The sequence below is a fragment of the Dermochelys coriacea genome, chromosome 10 (assembly GCF_009764565.3).
Source record: "Dermochelys coriacea isolate rDerCor1 chromosome 10, rDerCor1.pri.v4, whole genome shotgun sequence".
Lineage (NCBI taxonomy): Eukaryota > Metazoa > Chordata > Testudines > Dermochelyidae > Dermochelys > Dermochelys coriacea.
Window position 1 is genome coordinate 19,879,799 of NC_050077.1, and position 23,239 is coordinate 19,903,037.

A 23,239-nucleotide genomic window follows, 5' to 3' on the forward strand; every position below is an offset into this window, starting at 1 on the left:
GGTGGCAGGAACGCATACAGGAATGGGGGGGGGGGGGAGGACTCAGGAGGAGCAGCCGGCCTGAGAGAAGCGGTGCTTTGAAGGGGAAACCACTGCTTCTCTCCAGCTGTGCAGCTGCCCCTGCTCCTCCCGAGTCCTCCGCCCATGTTCACAGGGCGGCATTCCAAAAGAGGCTTGGGGGAGGGGTCAGATGGGGAATTCCAGGGGGGGAAGTTGGGGCAGGGGGTCCTAGGAGGAGGCAGTCAGGGGACAAGGAGCACGGGGGGTTGGATAGGTCGGAGGTTCTGGAAGGGGCAGTCAGGGGGCAGATAGGGGTAGGGGCCAGGCTGTTTGGGGAGGCACGGCCTTCCCTACCCGGCCCTCCATACAGTTTTGGAACCTCGATGTGGCCCTCAGGCCAAAAAAAGTTTGCCCACCCCGGTCTAAAATGAGACCTTACAGGTCGTAAGTAAACTGGACAAGGAGGCACGAGTGTGCAAGGGGCAGCAGCAGCAGCAGCAGCAGCGAGAAGTAGTAGTGGGCAGGGAGACTGAATGGCCAAGAGATGAGCTTCCATCCCACATGCTGCAACATTCACAAGGTTTGATATTGGCTTTGTATTACAGTATCACCTAGTGGTCCCACTTAGGGATCAGGATCCCATCACACAAGATGCTAGAAACTTAGAGTAAAGTCCTTGCCCTAAAGTGCTTATTTATTTAAGTTAATTCTAAGAGGCTACAGGTGGATGAAACAGGTGGGTAGATATTAGAATTTAATCATGTTTTGATAGAAAAGGCTCCAGACATAGAAGAGAAAAAACTCCATACAATTTGCTAACCTGTATCTGCTGCCTAAAAAGGCTCTGCTGTTTCATCACTAGTACTCATGTATAAGAAGCAGACATTCATCCCATAAGCAGCATTAGTGGAGATAGCATCACACAAATCTCTGCATGTCACACTATAGATTACCATAGCTCTTCCCTCCCCACCCCACCACACCCTCCCCTTCACAGTTTCTTGTACAGTTGTCATTACAGACACTTAAATGCTCACATTCAACAAAAATTGCACTGAAAGTTAAAGTACTTTATCTTCTTTCAGGTGTACTAAGCAATTATATCAGCTCCCTCCAGCAGCACCAGAATCAGTTCTAGGCATGGTACTCACACACAAAGACAAGTTTCTCATTCCAAGTTAGTTGGGCACCTAACATCCTTAAGATCTTTCAAAAATTCTGGTTACCTTATAATGCGGCGACCTCAATGCCATAACATAAACATGATCTGGATGTTCTTAGTCTTGCAAACAGAAAGCCCTTGGCAACAGAAGCCCGACTGGCTGTGAGTTGCCCAACTGGATCTGATTCCATCAAGCCTCCAAACACACATGTAAAACAAAATTGCTTCTTCCACACAGTGTGTGCAAGGTCAGACTGCATGGAGGATGCCATTTTTTAGATCATGCCTTGCACGCAAAATCTGGTTGCATGCCTTACTTAAAAGGCCAGACAGAAGTTCAAATTTCTAAAGACAATAGTTGAATTAAGGCAACCTGGAGGCTCCTTTCGTCTTACCTGAACACATGATTTTTCATTAAAAAAGGCTTTTACAGAGCAAGGAAAAAAAAACATCAGAATTAAGGGACTGCCTGAAAATGCTGAAGGAGGAAATATGATTTGGTATGTAAAAATTAACTGTGGAGTTGTTACATCCGAGTTCTCAGGAAGAGGTAAAAGCAGAGAAAGCACACAGAGTGCTGCTCCTCCTGCCTTGGCCTTGTAATAGACCCAAAGATGTAATTGTTAAATGTCATGATTAGCAGAAGAAATAAATTATGAAAAAGCCAGAGAACATTCAGAGCTCATATTCAAAGTCCTAAAAAAAAAAAAAAAAAAAAAAAAAAAAAAAAAAAAAAAAAAAAAAAAGGCCAGAATGCATGATTTCAGACTGACAGGTCAAGTCACCAACCAGAGCTCCCACAGACATGCCAGCCAGACACACCACAAGGTAAAGGTAAAGACAAATTACCAGAAGTACATAAACACCTTTCTGGTTCCCCAAAAAAGTGCCAGAACAGCATTCTAGCATGATGAGTGTTACCACAAGCTGCAGGTTTCAGAGTGTTTTTTCCACCAAATGCATCCGATGAAGTGATCTGTAGCTCACGAAAGCTTATGCTCTAATAAATTTGTTAGGCTCTAAGGTGCCACGGGTACTCCTTTTCTTTTTACCACAAGCTGCAGTTTCCCCATGGATTCTGTCCTTACTTTAAAAGGAAAAAGAGCAGAGGGAAACTACAGCAGCACTCAAGGTGGCAAATATCCTCTACTGATGGGGATTTGAACTCTCATTCAGCTTCCAAAATCATTATTATAAAGTAAGAGACTTTAAATAAGCAAACAAAATACACTCCAGTCACTTAGAATACAAATTCAAATCTCAGACGTGCATTTGGATATTCCAGAGTAGTAACTAAAGACAAGCTGCTGAAAAAACTCTAGGCTGACTATGAAACCTAGGAAAAGGAAGAGAGAAAAAGAAAAAAAGCAAGACTCTAGAGACTGTACTGGCAATGGCAGAAGTGAAGCTGAACAAGAGAACTCAGACACCTGGGGAGTAACCTAAAGATTAACTAGAAGGGACTTCCTGGAAGTCACCAAGAATCAACAGGCAAACAGACTAACACGGCTGCTACTCTGAAACAGGCAAAAAAGTAACTATGTTAATGTTATAAAGAAACTAGTATGAAGTGTGTTTTAACTGGGGTGATCACAACTCTGATAGCTGGTTTCTGTATTTTAAAAAAAGTGGTGGGGGGGAGGACAACAAGGGGGAGTCTGAGCGATGGAGGAGATTGAAGAAAATAAAGAGGAGATGAGGAAGATCCCTTAGTGGTTCTGTGGAAATCCTCCCCATGGAACTCCAATGATCAGATGCTAATCTACCCCTAGGAACGGGGGTTAGGGTCCCAAAGATGGAGAACGTACTTTTTGGGTTGTGAGAGATGATGTCCAAGTGGTTCATGGGAGAGTACACGGGTTTGGGGTTCAGCAAAGCAGACCCCAAACTATGTCAGTATTTTATTTTTGGATTTAAAAGCCAGATACATGCATGGTCACATCAGTTATAAGAGACTGGTTTCTGGTGTCAGCTGCAGACCTCATCATCCTTAATGCCTGATCAAAAAAAGACATTTTTCTTTTGTTCCCACTTCACACGGAGAAAGCCTTTGATGCAACAGACTGAAACTTTGTTTCAAGTCCTATCCCATATGGACATTGCCTCCAACTCCTTAAACAGATATCTGCTCTTTACACCAGACCAAAAGGTGGTGTGAGAGTTAAAAGGAGAGAGAGAGACTGGGCAGGGAAGTCTACTATCTCCTTTACTTTTTGCATTGGCTTCAGAGCCTTTTGCATAGAAGATAACAATGAATCTCACAGGAATCTCTCTTGCAGGAGCACATCAGAGAACAGCTTTAGATGCAAATGAGGCAATTTTTTTTTTTAAACACACAAATATTTCCCCATAATTAGTCTTTAAAGAAGTCATGATTTTGACAATGCGTCTGGAATTAAGGTAACTTATACCAGATCTGAAATGCTAGCTACAAATTTGCCAGAAAACGTTAGGGTACAAATGAGCAACATGTTCTATTAGATAGCAGGAAATTCAAATCTTAATCTAGAAGAGCTCTTTGATTTAAATGTCAAACCACAACTTCAGCAGACGAAAACAAGATATGGCATGCTGAGGGTCGGATGCAATTTCTTGCTTGAGAAGAATTAATGTTTGCCAAGGATCACTTTTCCTGTTTCAAAGGCTTTCTTGTGATCATCCCAGATGAAACCCTAGCAGGAATACAGAAAATGTTAGAATTTATATGGAATAAGAAAAGACCAAAGGTGAGTGCAGATACTTTGTACAGACCCATTAAACTGGGTGCACTAGCTGTTCCAAATATTCTATGGTACTATTAAGACAGACAGCTCAAATCGGTAGTGGATTAGGGGTGCTCTAAACCAGCCAAACTCTGGGTCTTTATTGAACAAGAAAATTGTGACAGTGTAAACACTGCTAGGTTACCATGGATTAACAAAAAAATAATCATGCCCTCCAGAAAAGTATACACATCCTTTAGCAAAAGAGACACTGAATTTGGAATAGAACTAGAGAAATTATTTTCTCTCGCCAATGACACCCATTGCAAATAATGCAGATCTTAACCAAATCACAAACCAAAGAATTTTCAAGATTAAAAGTTTCTTTCCCATTTTGAGATCAAAATGAACTTTCCCTCTCCTAGTCTCCCCTGATATCAGTACTTTCAAATTAGACATTATGTTTCTCAATTTTCTTGAAAAACCTCTTTCATACAGAAAGCTAACTTTAATAGAAGCAATGGTGTCTGGTCAGGTCTGAAACAAAATAATTTACATATTTAAATAATAATAGAGATAGTCTCTAAGGTGCCACAAGTACTCCTTTTCTTTTTGCAACCTTAGCCTGTGGTACAAAAAAAAAAAAATTATTTATTTAAAGATACTGTTTCAATGGTACCTCACACCAGTCAGGTTAAAAAATAGACATTGAATAGGGACAAATATTGGAGAAACTGTGATGAAGGGATTTTATGCGTATATGGTAGGCATGTCTAGTTATTAAATCTGTAATTACAAATTATGGATTTATTACCAAGTGATCCTTTGGTAATTCTCCTTGAGCTTGTTGGGGGAGGAGGGGTCACCCAAAAGGAAATTAGGAATTCATCTTGTAGCCGCTCAGCTATTGATATAGTCTCATTGGAAAAAGAAAAAATAGTCTAGCCATAGAGGAATGGTTAAATAAAAAATAAATAAACCAATCCCATAACCACACACACAGGGTTGTGATTATGTACCCTGCCAAACAAATAGAGGGCAAATAGATACTTACATGTTTGGTTACCTTTTATTCAAAACTCACACACACAAAGTACGTTCACTGCCCCCCCCCCAAAAAAAATTTTTTTTTAATATAAACATTTGACAGACATACCTGTTCTATTAAGTGTAATCAGAGATTTCACTCAATTAAAAAAAATATACATCACTAGGAATGATGTTATAGGCGATGTAATGACTCAATATGGTCTCCCTGTTAAAGAGGACTTTGAGCTTATGCTCAAATTTGTTTTTGCTTTTCTTTTTGCAAATACAGACTAACACGGCTGCTACTCTGTAACCTGTGATAGTTATCTCACTGTAAAACCAACTTTGTGTCAGCAAAGACAAGGCCTGCGTTACTCATGAGCAAGCCCTCCAGCTGATTCTCCTTAACGTTACTGATAGGCGTGTTGGGTGCGATTGTTCAGGAGTCTCAGGGTATTTCTATACTACCCGCCGGATTGGCAGACAGTGATCAGTCCAGCGGGGATTGATTTATCGCGTCTAGTCTAGACGTGATAAATTGACCCCAGAGCGCTCTCCCGTCAACTACTGTACTCCATTGGCGTGAGAGGCGCAGGCGGAGTCGACAGGGGAGCAGCAGCAGTTGACTCACCACAGTGAAGACACCCTGGTGAGTAGATCTAAGTATGTAGCTGAAGTTGCGTAACTTAAATTGATCTCCCCCCCGGCCCACACCCCACGGAAGACCAGGCTCTAGACAGAGAGAAGGTGTTGAGGGATGAGCTTCATCCCATCCACCTTCACATTCCTGAGTCACTGAACTCAAAGTCGAGAGTCTTCGATTGTTTATTTTCACTGTTTTTTAATATTATCACATGACTACAGAATGTCTCTAAACACAGAAACAAGGCTCATCATTAATGTCTTTCAAACCAAAACTAAAATGCTTAAGGAAAACAAATATCAGCTGTGCTCCAACAGAAATATAAATGGCGTCTGGTAAGAGATAGGAAAAAATAATCCATCTTGTCTATTACAGTTTACTTTCACTACAAGTGCTCCAAGGAACAGGAGATTTATAACAGACTCTACCATTATGGGTTCCCTTATTGCATTTTGAAGATTATAAAATGAAGTTTACACTTCTAGAACTCCTTCCAGAAAAAGGATCTCCAAAGTATGAACTTGCATAATGCTAACACAGCAAGTATGCAGCACAGCCAAGAACAGAACATGCATCTCATGACTCCCAGTCTTGTCCTATAACCACTAAACCATACTTCCTTTCATGGAGAGCTCAAACATCAAGCACTTCTCATACTCTGCTTTGGTCCTGATGTAGGGCCAAAGAAATAAGGATTAAATGTTCCTGTGACAGAAAGTATTGCATCTGCTGAAATAGTAACTAATAATTAAATGTAAACAGAGAAACAATACAATAAAAAAGCAACATTTTTTGCTTAGTCAAGTTAAAAAAAATGGGAAGTAGATGCCTAAAAAGTTCCAAAAAGAGCCATTTCCATGATTTTACATGCCACCAAAATTAGCCATTGTAATCCAAGAATCAAAAAGCCTCTGGTCCGTTGTGTGTTCTTAATTGCAGGAAAATTGTGACAAAAGAGACTTACGAACTTTCAAAATATAAATACTTATCCTCCAGCTATGGACAGTTTAACAGCCCCACATCTTGCTGTCTGATGGTACAGCTAGAGGAGACAATTGGCCATGTGTCATTTGTCTATCATTTAAGGCCCACATTTTTAGAACCAAATGGACTTTCTTTTAATTATTCTGGGAAACCCTTTGGTTTTAAACCATGATCAATTAAAGACATACAAAATAAGTTGTGCCTTCATTACTTTGTATCTAAGACAGTCTTTTGGGTTAGCCTCCCTCATATCGTAACTAAAGTGACAGTGAAGATACCAAGTCTTGAGATTAGACTATACAGTGGGCTTCAAGTTTTTGTAACTTTTTGTCACAGAAGGAAGGAAGAGATAGATCATTTGTACCTTTTAGGTCCTATAAACTAATTACCAGACCAGTATTATTTTCCCCTTCTCTTTCCAACAGATGCTAATATGAACCCATCAAAAGTAAGGAAAAAGTCGGCCCTTGTGACAAGCTTTTTTGAGACACGGCCCAGAACAACCTCACTGCAGCCTAGATTAACCTTCACCCAAGCCAGAATTAGCAAGGCTTTTTAAACACACACACCCCCCACCCCTCCCCCACCGGCAGCTAGAGAGAAAGATGCCAGGACACATTTTTTCCTTATGCATTTTTGGAGTGATCTTGAAAGTGCTCATTTGAACTGAAGGCCATAAAGACTGATCTCCTCAACTTAAAACAGTACAGATGGAAGAAGGGCATCAAGCTACACTTTCCCCACTCCTGTCCTGGAGTAATCTACCTCTAGATTAACAGAGATATAGTAACAATTTCTTTGCACGCTCAAATCTTTGGTTTCTCAGCTGAGGCTGCTCAGACAGGTATGGTAGTGATATAGTTCTCAACTTTCCCCACATTTAAACCTAATTTGCTTCCATCCCACACTAATATTTTATCCTGCCTCCGGCTTTCATGACTGTAAAAACCAACAACTGAGTCATGATAATGAGGTTATAAAAAATTATTTATGCTAAAGGTAGCCCCACACTGTTTAAAGCTTCCAGTTTCCTCTTGTTGGATCACATTAAATAAGTTCTGTATTAAAATCACAAATGAGTTTGATTCCCCATAGTTTAAATTCCAGGGTATTACTAATTAAGAAGTCTCTTGGTTTTTGGTACTGTTTCTCTCCTTCAATGTGTGAAACTTGCAAGCTGCTAATTGTGTTCGTACAGATTTAATTAAAATAATGTTGAAGTAAAAAGAAAACGGTACAGAGTTTAGGCATAGAAGTTTCTGGTTATCAGGGAATAAGGTACAGATTATCAAAGGATGCGAAGTTCAGTTTAGGAGCGGGTGGCGTAAGGAATACATAATCTGCAATCTCCCCAATTGGGGGTAAAAGTTTAACGGGTCAAAGTACAGACATTGAGATATGGGGGTATGTCGTCCATATAATGGCTATGTTCAGGTGTGGAGTATAATGAGCGGATACAATGAGGAGGATGGATCTACCCTCATATGGTGGGATTTAATGTTCAGTGAGTTTATGGTTCCAGTTCATATGGTCCAATGAAAAAAAAAAAAAAAAGTCTCTCAGTCCCTTTCCCATGGTTGATGCATGATATTGTACCGGCTCACACCTCCTGGTACTGTCGGTGGCCGGTGATGTGTTCAATGTAGATGTCCCTGGACCATCGGATTGTGTCTGAGACCATGAGGCACCGCATGAGCCGTGCATACTGTCGACCAATCCCACAGGTCTGCAGCACACGCTCGTTGCAGGGGTCCCAAGCGCCCAGGGCTCCGACGATCAGGGCATCCATCTGCACCCCGTAGCCCCAGGGCGTCGGCCAGCTTACGAGCTCGGGATTTGCGGAAGGCCGGGGTCCTGTTCTCGAAGGAGACCGTGATGTCGATGGAGGATGATCTTTTTCTGGTCCTCGTCGGTGACTACCACATCAGGTTGCAACTGGCTGTGTCTTGGGGATGGTGGAGTTCATGGCGACCTCCCCTAGGCACAGTGCAATGGCTTTCACCAGGCAATTCTGGATAGCGTTGTGGCGCAGCTGCCAAGCTCTGGAGTGGGGCTTGCAGCTGCACAGGACGTGGAGCAGGGTCTCGGAGTAGCCGCACTTCCTACAATGCTTGTCTCGGTTCCCGTGGCGGACAGCTCCGTTGAGCAGGACGCAGTGGAGCCGGGCGTGGTGGATGAACTGCCAGCCAGCGAAACGGGTGAAGCTGCCCCCGGCGAGGAAGTGGTTGCTGGCATCCCACTTGCTGGTAAGTTCGAAGACTTTACCCTGGTCTGGTTTACACTTCAGGGTTTCCATGTACAACGAGTGGATGGCCGCCTTCAGCATCTCCAGCATGCCCCTGGCACTCGGGATGACGATGGTGTTGTCGTCGGACCTGATCTGAGGCACCAGGACTCCCAGCTCCTCGCACCAGTCCCAGCGGCAGCCGATGTGCTTCCCCAGGCGATGCGTGGCATTGCGAGCGCGGGACCACATCGAAGCGATGTTGCCATCCAGAGAACTGCTCAGGAATCTGGCGGTGTCTTGGTTGGAGGGGGCTCTGCCGATCCGCTTCTTTGTTGCGTCATGGAGGGCGTTTGCTGTGATGTTCCTTACCATGGCGTCGGGACACGTCAGCAGGCGGAAGGCGTGGGTGATCACCACGATGTCACACAGGTCACCCATGCGGGGGACATTGGCACCGCCATGCCTGTGGGCGATATAGACCAGCTCGTTGCTGGCTCTCTGGGGTAAGAACAGCCACTTCCTCACCAGCTGCCGGACAATCTTGTCTGCCTTGTTGAGGGGTACTTTCGCCACGGCGGATCCCCTTAGGATGAAAGGGATGCGGGGGATCAGGAAGGTGTTCAGGGAGTTTATCTTCTGCCACGGTGCTAGCAGGGAGACGTCAATCTTGGCAGCATCCTGCAAGATCTCCTGGATGGTGTCCTCGGTTGTCTGTCGGACACGGAAACCCGTCGGCGTGCAGAGGTGCTGGTACGCCTGCCCCTCTGCCAGGGGGATGATGGGCTCGCCCTGGATCTGGAATCCTGTCGCCTGCAATTAAACTAGCTAGGAACATAAAAGGTAACAGAAAAACATTTTACAAAAACATTACAAGAAGAGGAAGATCAAGGACAGGGTAGGCCCATTATTCATTGAGAGGGGAAAGACAACGACAGACAACACAGCAATGGCCAAAATGTTAAATGCCTTTTTTGTTTCAGTTTTCAAGAAAAAAGTTTAGCAGTAGTCAGACGACTAACATAGGGAACATCAAGGTAAATGGGGTAGGATCTGAGGCTAAAATAGGGAAAGAACAAGTACCATAATTTTTAACAAGTTAGATGTCTTCCAGTCAGCAAGGCCTGACAAAAATACATCCTAGAATACTTAAGGAACCAGCTGAAGAGATCTCTGAGCCATTAGCAATTATCTCCGAGAACTCATGGAAGACAAGGATAGATCCCAGAGGACTGGAAGAGGACATAGGTACTAATATAATATAGTACCTACCTATAAAAAGGGGAATGAAGACAACCCAGGGAATTATAGACCCATCAGCTTAACCTTGGTACCCAGAAAGATAACGGAGCAAATAATCAATTTGTAAGCACCTAGAAGAAAATAAGGTGATAAGTAACTGTCAACGTGGAAGTCAACAGTCAAGAACAAATCACGTCAATAGACTCTGCTTGGATACAAAATTTTTATCCACATCTAATCTGCGAACATGGTCTTCAGATATAAAGCAGCTGTTTGCAGATATGCAGGACTCTAGATATAAAATTTGGATCCACATCTATCCACAATCAGCAAACATGGTCCATGGATATCTGCAGATTTGCAGGACTCTACACATCAAACCCACTTAATCTTCTTTGACAGGGTAACAAGCCTTGTGGATGGGGCAGGGACAAGTAGTAGATGTGGTATATCTCAACTTTAGTTAACCGTATGATACCATCTCACACGACATTCTCAAATCAACTAAGGAAATATATTCACCCTAGATGAACATAGTATAAGGTGGGTGCGCAACTGGTTGGAAAATTGTACTCAGTAATCATCAATAGTTCAAAGTCAAGCTGGAAGGGCATATTGAGTGGGGTTTCACAGGCATCTGTCCTGGGCCCAATTCTCTTTGATATATTCATAATTGATTTGGATCATCACATAGAGCAGTGGTTCCCAAACTTGTTCTGCTGCTTCTGCAGGGAAGCCCGTTTGTTTACCTGCCACGTCCGCAGGTTCGGCCGATTGCGGCTCCCAACGGCTGCGGTTTGCTGCTCCAGGCCAATGGGAGCTGCTGGAAGCGGCGGCCAGTACATCCCTCAGCCACTACGTCCATGACACCTGTCATGGATGGTACAGACTCTAGACAATACTTAATCCTGCCTCAGGGCACTGGACTAGATGACTTATCAGGATCCCTTCCAGTCCTACATTTCTATGATTTCTTCAGGTCTGGGAAAGATAAGAGTATCACAGCTAAAACACAAAGTGGAACAGTGGGTTTTTTTTGTTTTTTTTTAATATACACATAAGGAGCCGACACACGAACCATTCATAATGAAGTGGGCAATTAACACCTCCATATAAAACAAAGAATTTACAGATTGTTGAAATGAGACACAAAACCAGTATCTATACTGAGCCCATAATTGTTGTTATCCAACGGAATTATGAAGTTAAGCTCCCAGGCTCATCTTTTGAAGGTGTTGTGCAGGTTTCCTTTGAAAGCAAGGACTGAGAGGTAAGATATGGAGTGATCGTTTTGTGAAAAACATTCACCCACAGGTCTTAGGGTGTTTTTGTCATTTTTCTGGGTGAGTTCATTTGAGAGCATAGTGATAGTCTAGTTTCACCCACATAGTTGTTGGAGCATTTGATGCACGGCTGAGGTACACCACATGTTGCGATAGGCATGTGTAGCACTCATGGATCTTGGAAGGGGTGTTGTGGATGGTATTGATCATCAGAGTAGAGGAGATACGGCTGCAGGTTTTGCATCTGTTGCTATGGCAGTGTCTGGAGCCACTTTGTATTGGTATGTAATGGTCTCTGGAGAGTTTGCTTCCGATTATGAGCTTGGTGAAGTTGGGGAGTTGTCTGAATGCTAAAAGAGGAAGTTTGGAAAAGATTTTTCAGGATGTGCTCCCCATTGAGTAATTCTCCGATGATATCCCATATAGATTCCAGGGAGGGGTGGGTGACAGCTAGGGGTGTGCAGTCAGTCCCCCACCCCCCATATTGAATCAGGTTCTCTCATGGAACTAGGGTCCCCCATTCCACAACAAACATTGATTTTTGCTAGAAGACTAAAGCCAAATCTACTTCACGTACTGTGAACATGTTTGCTTTGGACATTTATTTATTTTAAATTAGCATTTGCTATGGCAGTTTTAAACCACAGCTGTTTTTGTGCCTGAAAGTTTGACATAGGCAGCTTACTATCGTGAATGTGTCCCCACGCTTCACTGTGCAATAGCTGCTTATACAAACATTATCATCCGATATGGCAGATATGTTATCTATTTCTATAAGTAATAGAAGGTTATTGGTATGCACCAAAAGCTGCTCACTTATCTTGGAACTCTAGTGTTGAACATAACTAATTAAATGAAAATATAACCACAAATTAAAATACAAATATTTTGAATGTATATCCACCATGAAATCTGATTAAATATGACAAAACTGAAGACATTTGTCCTTTATGACAATATTTATCAGGAAAATTCTTCTCTCTCTTATCCAGTGTCCCTACATGAAGAATGGGACCAATACCCACCTACCTCACAGAGTTATTATGAAGCTTTGCAAACTTCAGCTAATCACTCTTAGAGCCCCACTCATAAGAGTAGCCATACTTGATCAGACCAGTGCTCTATCTAGATCAGTACCCTGTTTTCTGACAGTGGCCAATGCCAGGTGCTTCAGCAGAAAGGAGAAGAACAGGGCAATGATAGCCCTGTCATCCATCCTGTCATCCGCTCCCAGCTTTTGGCAGTCAGAGGCTCAGGGACACCCAGAGAGTGGGGGCTACAAGCCTGATCATCTTATCTAATAACCACTGATGGACCTATCATCCACAATGTATCTAATTGTTTTTTGAACCCAGTTATATTTTTGGCCTTTATAACATCTCCTGGCAAGGAGTTCTACAGGTTGACTATTGTGTTAAGAAATACTTCCTTTTGCTTGTTTTAACCTGATGCCTATTAATTTCATTGGGTGACCCTAGTTCTTATGTTATGCAAGGTGTAAATAATCACTTCCTTATTCACTTTCTTCACACCAATCAAGTTTATAGACTTCCATCATATCTCCCTTTAGTCATCTCTTTTCCAAGCTGAACAGTCCTGGCCTTTTAGTCTCTCCTCACGTGGAAGCTGTTCCATACTCTTAATTTTGTTGTCCTTCTCTGTACCTTTTCCAGTTCTAATTTATGTTTTGAGATGGACAACCAGAACTTACACAGTATTTAAGATGTGTGCATCTTACTGTGACAAAACTGAGTGATTGGGCACAAAATGGCAGATGAAATTCAGTGTTGATAAATGCAAAGGATGCACATTGGAAAACATAATCCCAACTATACATATAAATGATGGGGTCTAAACTGACTGTTACCACTCAGTAAAGATCTTGGAGTCATTGTGATATTCTCTGAAAACAGCCACTCAATGTACAACGGCAGCCAACAAAGTGAACAGACTGTTGGGAATCATTAAGAAAGGGATAGATAATAAGACAGGAAAAATATATTCCTTCGATATAAATCTATGGTATGCCCACATCTTGAATACTACTGCAGATGTGGTTGCCCCACCTCAAAAGAGGTGTATTGGATTTGGAAAAGGATCAGAAAAGAGCAAGAAAAAAGGTTGAGTATGGAACGGCTGCCATAGATGGAGAGATTATAAAACTTGGACTTTGTATTGCTTTACAGTCTGCTGTGAAGTTAACTATCTTAACTAACTTTGTATGTTCGGCAGACTTACCACATCACTATTTACCCCTTTTTCCAGATTTCATTTAGGAGTATGTTGATATCGCACTCTGATCCAGCACCGATTCCCTGGGCACACCACTATTCACCTCTCTCCATTCTGAAAATGCCCATTTCTTCCAATCCTTTGTTTCCTTGTTCTTCTAACCAGTTACTGATCCATGAGAGAACCTTCCCTTTTATCCTATGACTGCTTAGTTTGTTTACGAGCCTTTGGTATGGGGCCTTGTCAAAGGCTTTCTGGAAGTCCAAGTATTTTATATCCACTGGATCACTTTGCCCATATGTTTGACCCCCTAGTAGATTGGCGAGGCATGATTTCCCTTTACAAAAGCCATGTTTTGACTCTTCCTCAACATATCGTGTTTATCTAGGTGTCTAATCATTCTGTTCTTTGCTATAGTTTCAGCCAATTTGCCTCGTACTGAAGTTAGGTTTACTGGCCTGTAATGGCCAGAATCACCTCTGGAGTCTTTTTTAAAAATTGGTTTCCCATTAGCTATCTTCTAGTCATCTGGTACAGAAGTTGATTTAAGCAATAGGTTACATACCAGTTAGTAGTTCTGCAATTTCATATTTGATTTTCTTCAGAATGCTTGGGTGAATACCGTCTGATCCTGGTGACTTATTACTGTCTAATTTATCAATTTGTTCCAAAACCTCCTCTATTAACACCTCAATCTGGGACAGTTCCTCAGATTTGTCTCCTAATAAGAACGGCTCAAGTGTGGGAATCTCCCTCAGATCCTCTGCCATGAAGATGGATTCAAAGAATTCACTTAGCTTCTTCACCATGGCATTTCTCCTTTAGTGCTTCTTTAGCACTTTGATCGTCCAGTGGCCCCAATGATTGTTTGGCAGGCTTCATGCACCGTATGTACTCAGCATGATGTACTCAGCACAAAGCTCTCCTAGAAGGAGAGTTCTCAGGATTGAGTTCTCAAAATACAAACTGTGGTGGAGGACCCACCATATTTAGAGACATTGTATTTCCAGGAAGTTCCCACCAAAGTGAAGAAGAATTAGAAATAACTTCTGTCTTGTCTCTTTTTTGATTAAATACTTTTGGCTCTGAATAACCTAAGTAGTCCTTATGTAAAATAAGCAATGTTTCCTTTTTCCTCCCCTAAATTCAACCTAGGAAATCAGGCAAATCATCAGATTCTTAGCCTCTTAGGAGTTGAGGCTCCAGTATTGTTACTGGCAAAAGCAGAAGGAGAGAGATTGGAAAAAGGATCAGGTTAGTAGTTGCCCTATCCACCATTTAATTTTTCAAACAATATGAAAGAGTCAGGTATGAGAAGGCAAGAGGTATTTTTTTCCCCTTTCCTTCCAATACACACACACCAAATGCAAGACGATTTAAAACGTAAATAATTTGACTTAAATGTTATTTGATAGATCACAACAAAAATGTATAGAAAAATTAAACTGTGTTAAACTAAAACTGGAGGCAATTAAACATAGTAGCTATTTAAAAATGTAACTGTACTGAGGCTGTCTCAACTGTGAGAGCTCCCACTTACAATACCCACAGAGCTAGGTCAGCAGCTACACAGAGCACGGTAACTTCTAGAACTGCTTTAATACTGCTGGTACTGAACAGCTAAAGGCAAAGGGGAGCTGCTGTTTTGCATAATGAAGTAAAAGTTAAAATGCATTCATAAATTAATGATACTATAGAAAAAGCCATCTCAAATCACAAACAGGATTTTCATTTTAACAGGACACTTAAAAAATGACAGCTGAAACTTAATTAAATTCACACTCCAAGTATGTTTTAAGTTCTTAATGTACTGTAATCCTTTTACTTGGAGTGTAGAATTATATAAAATGAGAAGCAAAATTACCTGTTGCAAACATAGTTTTGCCTTTTTATATTATTCATTGCAAGCTTTGAAATGCTGACTGAAGCAAGAGAGTGAGGAAGAAAGTGTCCTTATAAAAAGGGAATTTGGTCCGAGGGGAAGTGAGGGAGAAACATTGAGTTCTGCAAGCTAAGTTAGATACAAGTAAAAATTAAGAAGCTGAGTGGTTGAACAAAGATGAGTTAAACAATGAAAAAGGCAAAGAGTAAACAGGAAGATAAAGAACAAGTATGATCTGGAAAGGTTTCAAAGATGGAACAGGTTTCAGAGTAGCAGCCATATTAGTCTGTATTCGCAGCTCACGAAAGCTTATGCTCAAATAAATTTGTTAGTCTGTAAGGTGCCACAAGTACTCCTTTTCTTTTTGCGAAAGATGGAACATTAATTGAAAACTGATCCTATTTAAAACACTACTTGAATGTACAGAAAAATAGCAGCTGACAAAGTTTAGAAGGATTATTAGCATGCAAATTAAGGAGGACATTTGCTTATCTACAAGTGCAGAAATTCCAAGATATTTAGATCAGAATTCTACAATTAACAAAGCAGCAAACATTGCCAAAATAAAGGCTGCATCAGCACCTTGATAGTACAGTACTCTTCTCAAGCTCCTAATCTTCCACAGAATGAAGCAGTTTGGAGCAGTTCTGACCTTTACTATTGAGGCATGCCCTCAGAGAATGCTCCCCAGTACACAATGCTCCATCTTAACCTGAAAGGCCTTCAGAGGCTGCTCAGATCAAGCTGAAAGCAAAATGTATGATGGGACCTACACAAAATTAAAAAAGCCCGGCATGCAAAATTTCAACACACACAGTTGAAGTTTGGCAAAGCAATCAAATACACAGCTTCATAATGGAAAATGTTGTGTAACCTTATTATCCAGTACTACACACACATTGTCTACTCTCCAAAAAAAAAAAAAAAATAGTATTCCTTAACAAGGAAGTTACTTTCCACATTTAAATAGGATTAAAGTTGTGACAAACCAACATGACAAAAAAATTCCTTAAGGTTAAACCCCATCACAGCAGCCACTGAAGTCAACTGAAGCTGAGAGCACACACTCCCTTGCATGATTAGGCTCTTCTATACAAGAAGAATCCAAAAAGCAGGTGAACACACCACAGAAATGGATGGTGCAAAGATATGTTAGGAAGACTGAAAGGGATTTCTAGTTCTCAGGAAGAAGGTAATGATCTACCTATCTGCATGTTTCTAGAGCATCCATCAGCTTGGACAAAAATTCCAGTACATTGTGGCATCCACTAGTGACTTACAGCCTTCCCAAGAAGTGGCTACATTTCAGAGAAGTTGTACGATTTTCCGTATACAGTTTGAATACTTTAGAATCAGAATAGTTATTACTAATTGTTTGTATGAAAGACATGACATTTTAAACTACTATTTTTATAGGTTTCAGAGCAACAGCTGTGTTAGTCTGTATTCAAAAAGAAAAGGAGGACTTGTGGCACCTTAGAGACTAACAAATTTATTGAGCATAAGCTTTCGTGAGCTACAGCTCACTTCATCGGATGCATTCTTTTTATATAAAGACATGGAACAAAGATGTTATTTTAAAGAATATTACAGATCTTTTGTTTCTTTGTGAAGCAATGTATTTGTAAAGGGGGCATGGTTCACTTGGTCTCCTAACCTGATTTCAGTTTTCACTCCCTGAAGTAATTGAAGAAAAATGCAACAAACAAGCGCACAAACAGGGCTCATGTTTTACCAGAGCTTTCAAACAGAAAGCATGTGACCTATAATTTTTTGGGGGGGTCCTAAAAGTTATCTGATCTACAAATTCTATTCCAGTAGGCTTCTTTCTAATGGTCAACCCTTAAGAATTAACCTTTCCCTACGGGCAATTGTATTTTTGAAAAATACCAAAAGACTGCATATTTTTTTTTCAAGGCAGGGATTTCACAATAAGGACAGAATTCTCACCAAACATACCAACGGCAGAGGTTAGCTATAAAGAAATCTGCCTTTATTCACACACAAAAAAGACTATTCATAATTTATTATTCATCAATCAATCAATCTTAATTTTAAAAGGACTGCAAATTAACTCTAAAAAGAATATGATCACAACCTTTACCTTTTTAATTAAGGCCACCAGATCACAGCTTAGATCAAGCAGAAAGAATTTGTCCTTGTACTCATGATTTGGAACAAACCCAAGAACAAAGGGAGTCTGAAATCCTCAAAGTGATTGTGCATTACCCAACTAATTAGTAAAAAGTGATACAAAGGCATACCAGTCAATCTTGAAAATAAGCTCTATAACTGAATTTTTCATTTTGCATTTGTGATATTTTAAGTTACGAGAGAAGTCAACAGGTAGTTAGAAATCTGAAAAAGAAAAAAAGAAAAAAGTTCACACACTGTATGCATATGCCTATTTCAAAACTGAATCAGGCAACTAACTCTAAAAATCTACCCAACATCTATTTGCTCAAATATAATAGGTGGGGGGAAATATATACCCCCCCAAAGCTACTCCCTTGCTTTGCCACATACCACATCTCCTGCTATTTAATTAAAACAGTTGTGTGCTGTTTATTACTATATGCTTAACTGTAATATTGTCAAACTTTTTTTAATGAAAATGTTTGGATAGCTGAGAAACAAAATGAGATTTGTTGAATGTCACCAATACTCATAGATAACATACTTGCTGAATAGTTTTTCAACACCTGTTGAGCAAGATAAACACCAACAAATAAATAAATGTCATAAGTATTGTTGAATTACTTATCTTACAAATTCTCTCTTGAAGTATCCAATCAGCTTATTATATGTTCAAATACTATTTGACAGGTATGTGAAATTAATGGATTTTTTTTCAGTTCTAGTCAACCATCCCTACTTACTAATATATCTTGCTTTTGTTATATTCTCTTCGCTTTAATAGTAAATATATTTTTCCTTCACTGTTTTCCTCTTTCCATATTCTCTCCCTGCATTCCCACTTCTCTTCCTTTATTTTCCTACATTGTCCATTCTACTGCCTCCTTTCCACGTTCTTTATATTGTACTTCATTTCTCCAATTTATACCCGTCGGTCTCTTTCCCACCCTTTCTGACCAAAAATGCATTGGGCTTGGAAATTTTACCAGACACCCAATAGCCGGAGCAATAGCAACAACGAAGCATGGCAACAGCCAAAGGCCAATATGAAAAGTAGCCTCCTAGCTACTACAAGGGCATGGGTGTTGAGTCTCTGCTACTCAACCCCTCTCATAGCTCCCTCTCTGCTGCAACGGAAACCTATAAGCCGCAGAAAAGGCACTGAAGTGGTAGGTCTTCATATTTATGAAGATATATCCCATACCTACACACTGCATTGTACACAAGTGGCTCTCATTTGGGAGGTTACCTTCACAACCATAAGGACTGGAGACTCCTAAAAAATGAAAACTTGTGTTCTGCAGAATTTGAGGGAACACACCAGGGAAAGCTTCCTACTTGCCATGGGAGAATGAATTTTTCAAGCCCCGCTCACAATTTTAATACCTCTTGAAAATTTCAGGAAAAGTAGAAATAAAGCAAGCGCTCAATAGCTACTACAAGTTGGCCCAAATAAAGTCCTCTGAACTCATCTACAAACAATCCAATGTACTTAATGCACACTGGTAGCATTTTCAGCAATCATTAACGTTTCCATTACAATCTGATGAGCAACACAGATTACTACTTCAGAACAATGCATCTTCCTCCCAGGAACTCTCTCTCACTTCAAACAGATTGGTTTAGCAACTGCTCCAGCTTGCACAAGAACTGTTTTTCAGTAAGCAAGGCAAGTTCCCAACTTGCAAATGCACAATGAATTACAAGTTCGAGCACTAGTAACCCCTTAACTATTTACAAACCTTCAACAAAAAGCATGTCAGTTATATTTGTATGACTGAAGTAACTGAAAATGTGAGAATTCAAAGCTGTGGTTTATCTAACCAAAGCAGGAAACAGTTACTACAATGACCACGTGTCCACCACTCTATTTTGTGGCTAGTACCCTGAATACTTATCGAGTCTACAAGGTATCATGTAGAGTTGGAATCATAGAAAGGATAGGTTCAAGTGTCACTAGAAACTAGGATTCTATATTTGCAGTAGCAACTAAAAGCCCCATTCAGGATTAGGGCTCCACTTGACCCACAAAGCAAGTTTTGTGTTTTTTTTTTTATCATTATCTCAGGTATAAAGGGGAACATTCCCATAAACCTCTATTCACACCCAAAGTTGCTTTGTTTACATTACATTCAAGGTGACATCAGGCAAGTGAGCTGTACGTGTCTTATTAAAGAGACCAAATGAAAGCAAAACCAGAGAAAAATTCATTAACAAGAGCAGGGACCATGTATGTATAAGTGTTGTATAGCATTTAGCACAGTGGAGCCCAATTCTGACTTGCTACCAGAATATTAATATTTAAAAAAACCAATACAAAGAGAACCATGTAACCAACCATAGTGCAAGAAAACCACATTCCACTACATGATTTGGACAACCAGAATGTAGCCCATGTCCTAACTATTCAAATATCCAGATACAAAGTGCAGTTCAACATAAGACTGTAGCTTCCAGAGAACTGGAAGGAGAATCAGAGTTTGGGGCACAAAAACCACAACTAAAGATACAAGAACCTTTGCTAATTAACTTTTGAGAGACCATAACAAAGAGCCACCCATACTAATTTACTTACTTAACATACACAATCTAACCTTGATGAGACAGAAAACAATTAAAAGCACTTTTTCTCTTAACAAATGTCACAATTGACATAGCACAGAACAGGCAGCTCTGTTTGTTATTCAATAAACATGTGCTCTGGGCTTCACAATCTCTTTAGGTGGGGGCTTGTTATTCTATAAGCCTTATGTATGTGATGCATGTGGTGTCACGCTCTGCCTGTAAAGCAGCCTGTACCATACAAGCGCACGACTCACAGCCACCTCATGGGGCCAGAGCTGCTCCTTTTCACCTCGGAGCTACTTAAACTGAAACTAGGCTTAGCCTGGGTGCAATCATCAAGATCTTGCAGTGAGTAAATACGTTTAGGAGACAGTCCTACACCTCCAAGAAAAGCACAGCCTCCATTCTAATCAGTCACAAACCCATTTCCGAGCCCCCCAACCCCCTTTACATAACTATTGACAGAGCGAGAGAACTAACAGGCATCAGCCAAGCTCTTGGTACCCTAGCGCTTCCCTGGGATGGGCGGGAGAGACTCTACCCCTTGCTCAGACCAAGGGCCCTGCACCTGTTCCCTCTGGGCCCCTGCAACCCCGCTCCCGGCGCTCCCTTCCTGGAAGAGAAGAGGGGGCTGCACCCCCCCCCCGCCCGAGGGCCTAACCCGGGGAAAGGCTGCATCCCTTCCCTGAAGACCCTAGCCCTGCTTCCTGTGGGGACCCCAGCCAGGCGGCGTGCGGGAGCCCGGAGCACGCGGCGGCGGGGGGGGGAAACGCAGCCGCAGACCCCGCGCCGCTCTTACCCAGAAGGGCTCCGAGCCGCCCGCGCTGCACAAGTCCTGGATCGCCATGGAGGGGGGGCGGCGACGGCTGAGGCTGCCCCCGCTCCACGCTCTCGCTCCCCAGCCGGCGGCGACTGCAGGGAAGTGGGGAAAAGCGGCCGGGCGAGCCCCTGCCGGGCTCCCTGATGGGCTCCTCGGTCACGGGGATGCTGGGCCTGCGACTGTCTGCGGAGCCCGCGGTACATGCCCGGTAGGTGCAGTGCGCACGCGTTCCCCAGGGTGCGGTTTCTCGCGGGCCCGCCCTGCGCGGCTACAGCGTCAAGCGATTTAATTCCTCCTGGAAGTGCAGTGATCAGTGCAGCCTGGACTCGACAGGCATGAGGGGGCGTCAAGTCATTACTACCCCCCCCCGGGGCACAGCTCCTAGTGCAGGGGTGGGCAAACGTTTTGGCCTGAGGGCCACAGCGGGGTATGGAAGTTGTATGAGGGGCCATGAATGCTCACAAAATTGGGGTTGGGGGAGGGGGCTCTGGGTTGCGTGCATGCTCTGGGGTGGGGCTAAGGTTGAGAGGTTTGGGGTGCAGGAGAGTGCTCCAGGCTCCAACCAATGGGTTTAGAGGGCAGGCGGGGGATTAGGGATGGGGCAGGCTGTTGGGGCACGGGGGAAGGGAGGAGGCTCTGGCTGAGGGGCTTGGGGTACAAGAGGGGGCTCTAGTCTGGGATCAGAGCGGTAGCAGGGGATGGGGGGCGGGGTGAGCTCGGGGGTGCAGGCTCTGGGTGGCGCTTACCACAAGCAGCTCCCGGAATCAAATCCCCCCCCCCCCGGCTCTGAGGCATGGCCAGGCAACTCAGCGTGCTGCCCCAGCTGCAGGCACCACCCCTGCAGCTCCCATTGCCCAGGAACCATGGCCAATGGGAGCTGTGGGGGCGGCGCCTGTGGACGGGGCACATAGAGCTGCCTGGCCATGCGTCTGTGTTCTCCGTAGGAGCCGGAACACGGGGAGGGTGTCACACCGGTTGCTTCCTTGGAGCCATGCGGAGTGCGGCAAGCCCCCAATCCCACTCCCCGGCAGGAGCTGAGGGTCAGATTAAACGGTCTGGTAGGCCAGACATGGCCAGCAGGCTGAAGTTTGCCCACCTCTGCCCTAGTGTAACCTACTCTACACTGCTATAGGGCCCATGGTGCACATTACATTTACCAGGTGTAGGTGACATACTATAAGTGCAGTGTCACAAGTTCTCTAACTGTGCACAGTGGAGGGCTGCAGCGAACTTGCTGGTGGTCTCCCCTGAGCTAGGGGTCAGAGGATGCTCGTGCCCTATTTTCAGTTGAGAGAAACAGAACTATTGGGAGGATTAAGGGCCTAGGCCACTTCCCACTGAAGTTAGGGGAAGTCTTTCTAGGGGCTTGATCAGGATTTAGATCAGGCCCTGTATGAACCAGTGTAGTTCATATACCTCACTTTTTTTCAAAACAGACCAAATAGTGGTCTAAAACACAGCTATATGCACATACTTTCCCTATGTTATATTTCCAAACATCCAGTGCAAGCAAGGGCTGTAGTTACCATGTTTTTAATAGTGAATGCAAGAAGATGTTTGAGTACATAACATGTAGAACAGCACACACTATATGGCCACTTTTCTATGCTACCTTATGTACACTATACAGCTGGCAACTATATGAAAGACATCTGATATGCAGAGCTGGTGTAGGGCTCAGACAGTATCTCTTAGGCACGCTACCAGTGTTCAACTGACAATGTGTACAGTCTATAGCACATGTAGTGCAAAATATCCCTGTGCAGCGATGGCACTATACCCAGCAGGAATGGGTGATAAGCATACATACTACACTACTCGCAAAAGAAAAGGAGTACTTGTGGCACCTTAGAGACTAACAAATTTATTAGAGCATAAGCTTTCGTGAGCTACAGCTCACTTCATCGGATGCATCGGACTAAAGCTTATGCTCAAATAAATTTGTTAGTCTCTACGGTGCCACAAGTACTCCTTTTCTTTTTGCGAGTACAGACTAACACGGCTGCTACTCTGAATACTATACTACTATGATTAAGCACTAAATATTTGCAAATATTTATTTTGCAGGTCCCCTAATGAACCTGCATTTAATTTTCCTTGTAATGTTTTATATAGTTAAGCTAAATAAGATTGTGTAAAAACACAGATTACAGGTAATACAAGTGGGGTTAATCAGAAATCTTTGTATTCTCCCACAGCACCACATACCATATCTTGATTTCCCCTTACTCGTCTTATACTTAGATAGCTCTAAAACCCTTCAGGGGAAATAGAGATGTAGAGTAGAACCACAGACAGACAATGGAACACTACTGTCCCACGCAGCGTGTTTGCA

The 23,239-nt window shown here is 42.5% G+C and overlaps 1 protein-coding gene across 2 annotated transcripts in view; it reads right to left on the bottom strand.

Moving 5' to 3' along the window:
• The window catches only part of LOC119862204 (multidrug resistance-associated protein 1), an 84,604-nt gene extending 63,409 nt beyond the window's left edge, over positions 1-21,195 (bottom strand). For both annotated transcript variants that reach the window (XM_043494121.1, XM_038418476.2), the window contains exon 1: positions 20,884-21,195. In XM_043494121.1, coding sequence (XP_043350056.1) covers positions 20,884-20,931 — 48 coding nt within the window. In that variant the 5' untranslated portion in view covers positions 20,932-21,195. The remainder of the gene's footprint in view (positions 1-20,883) is intronic.
• Between the last annotated feature and the right edge of the window lie 2,044 nt (positions 21,196-23,239).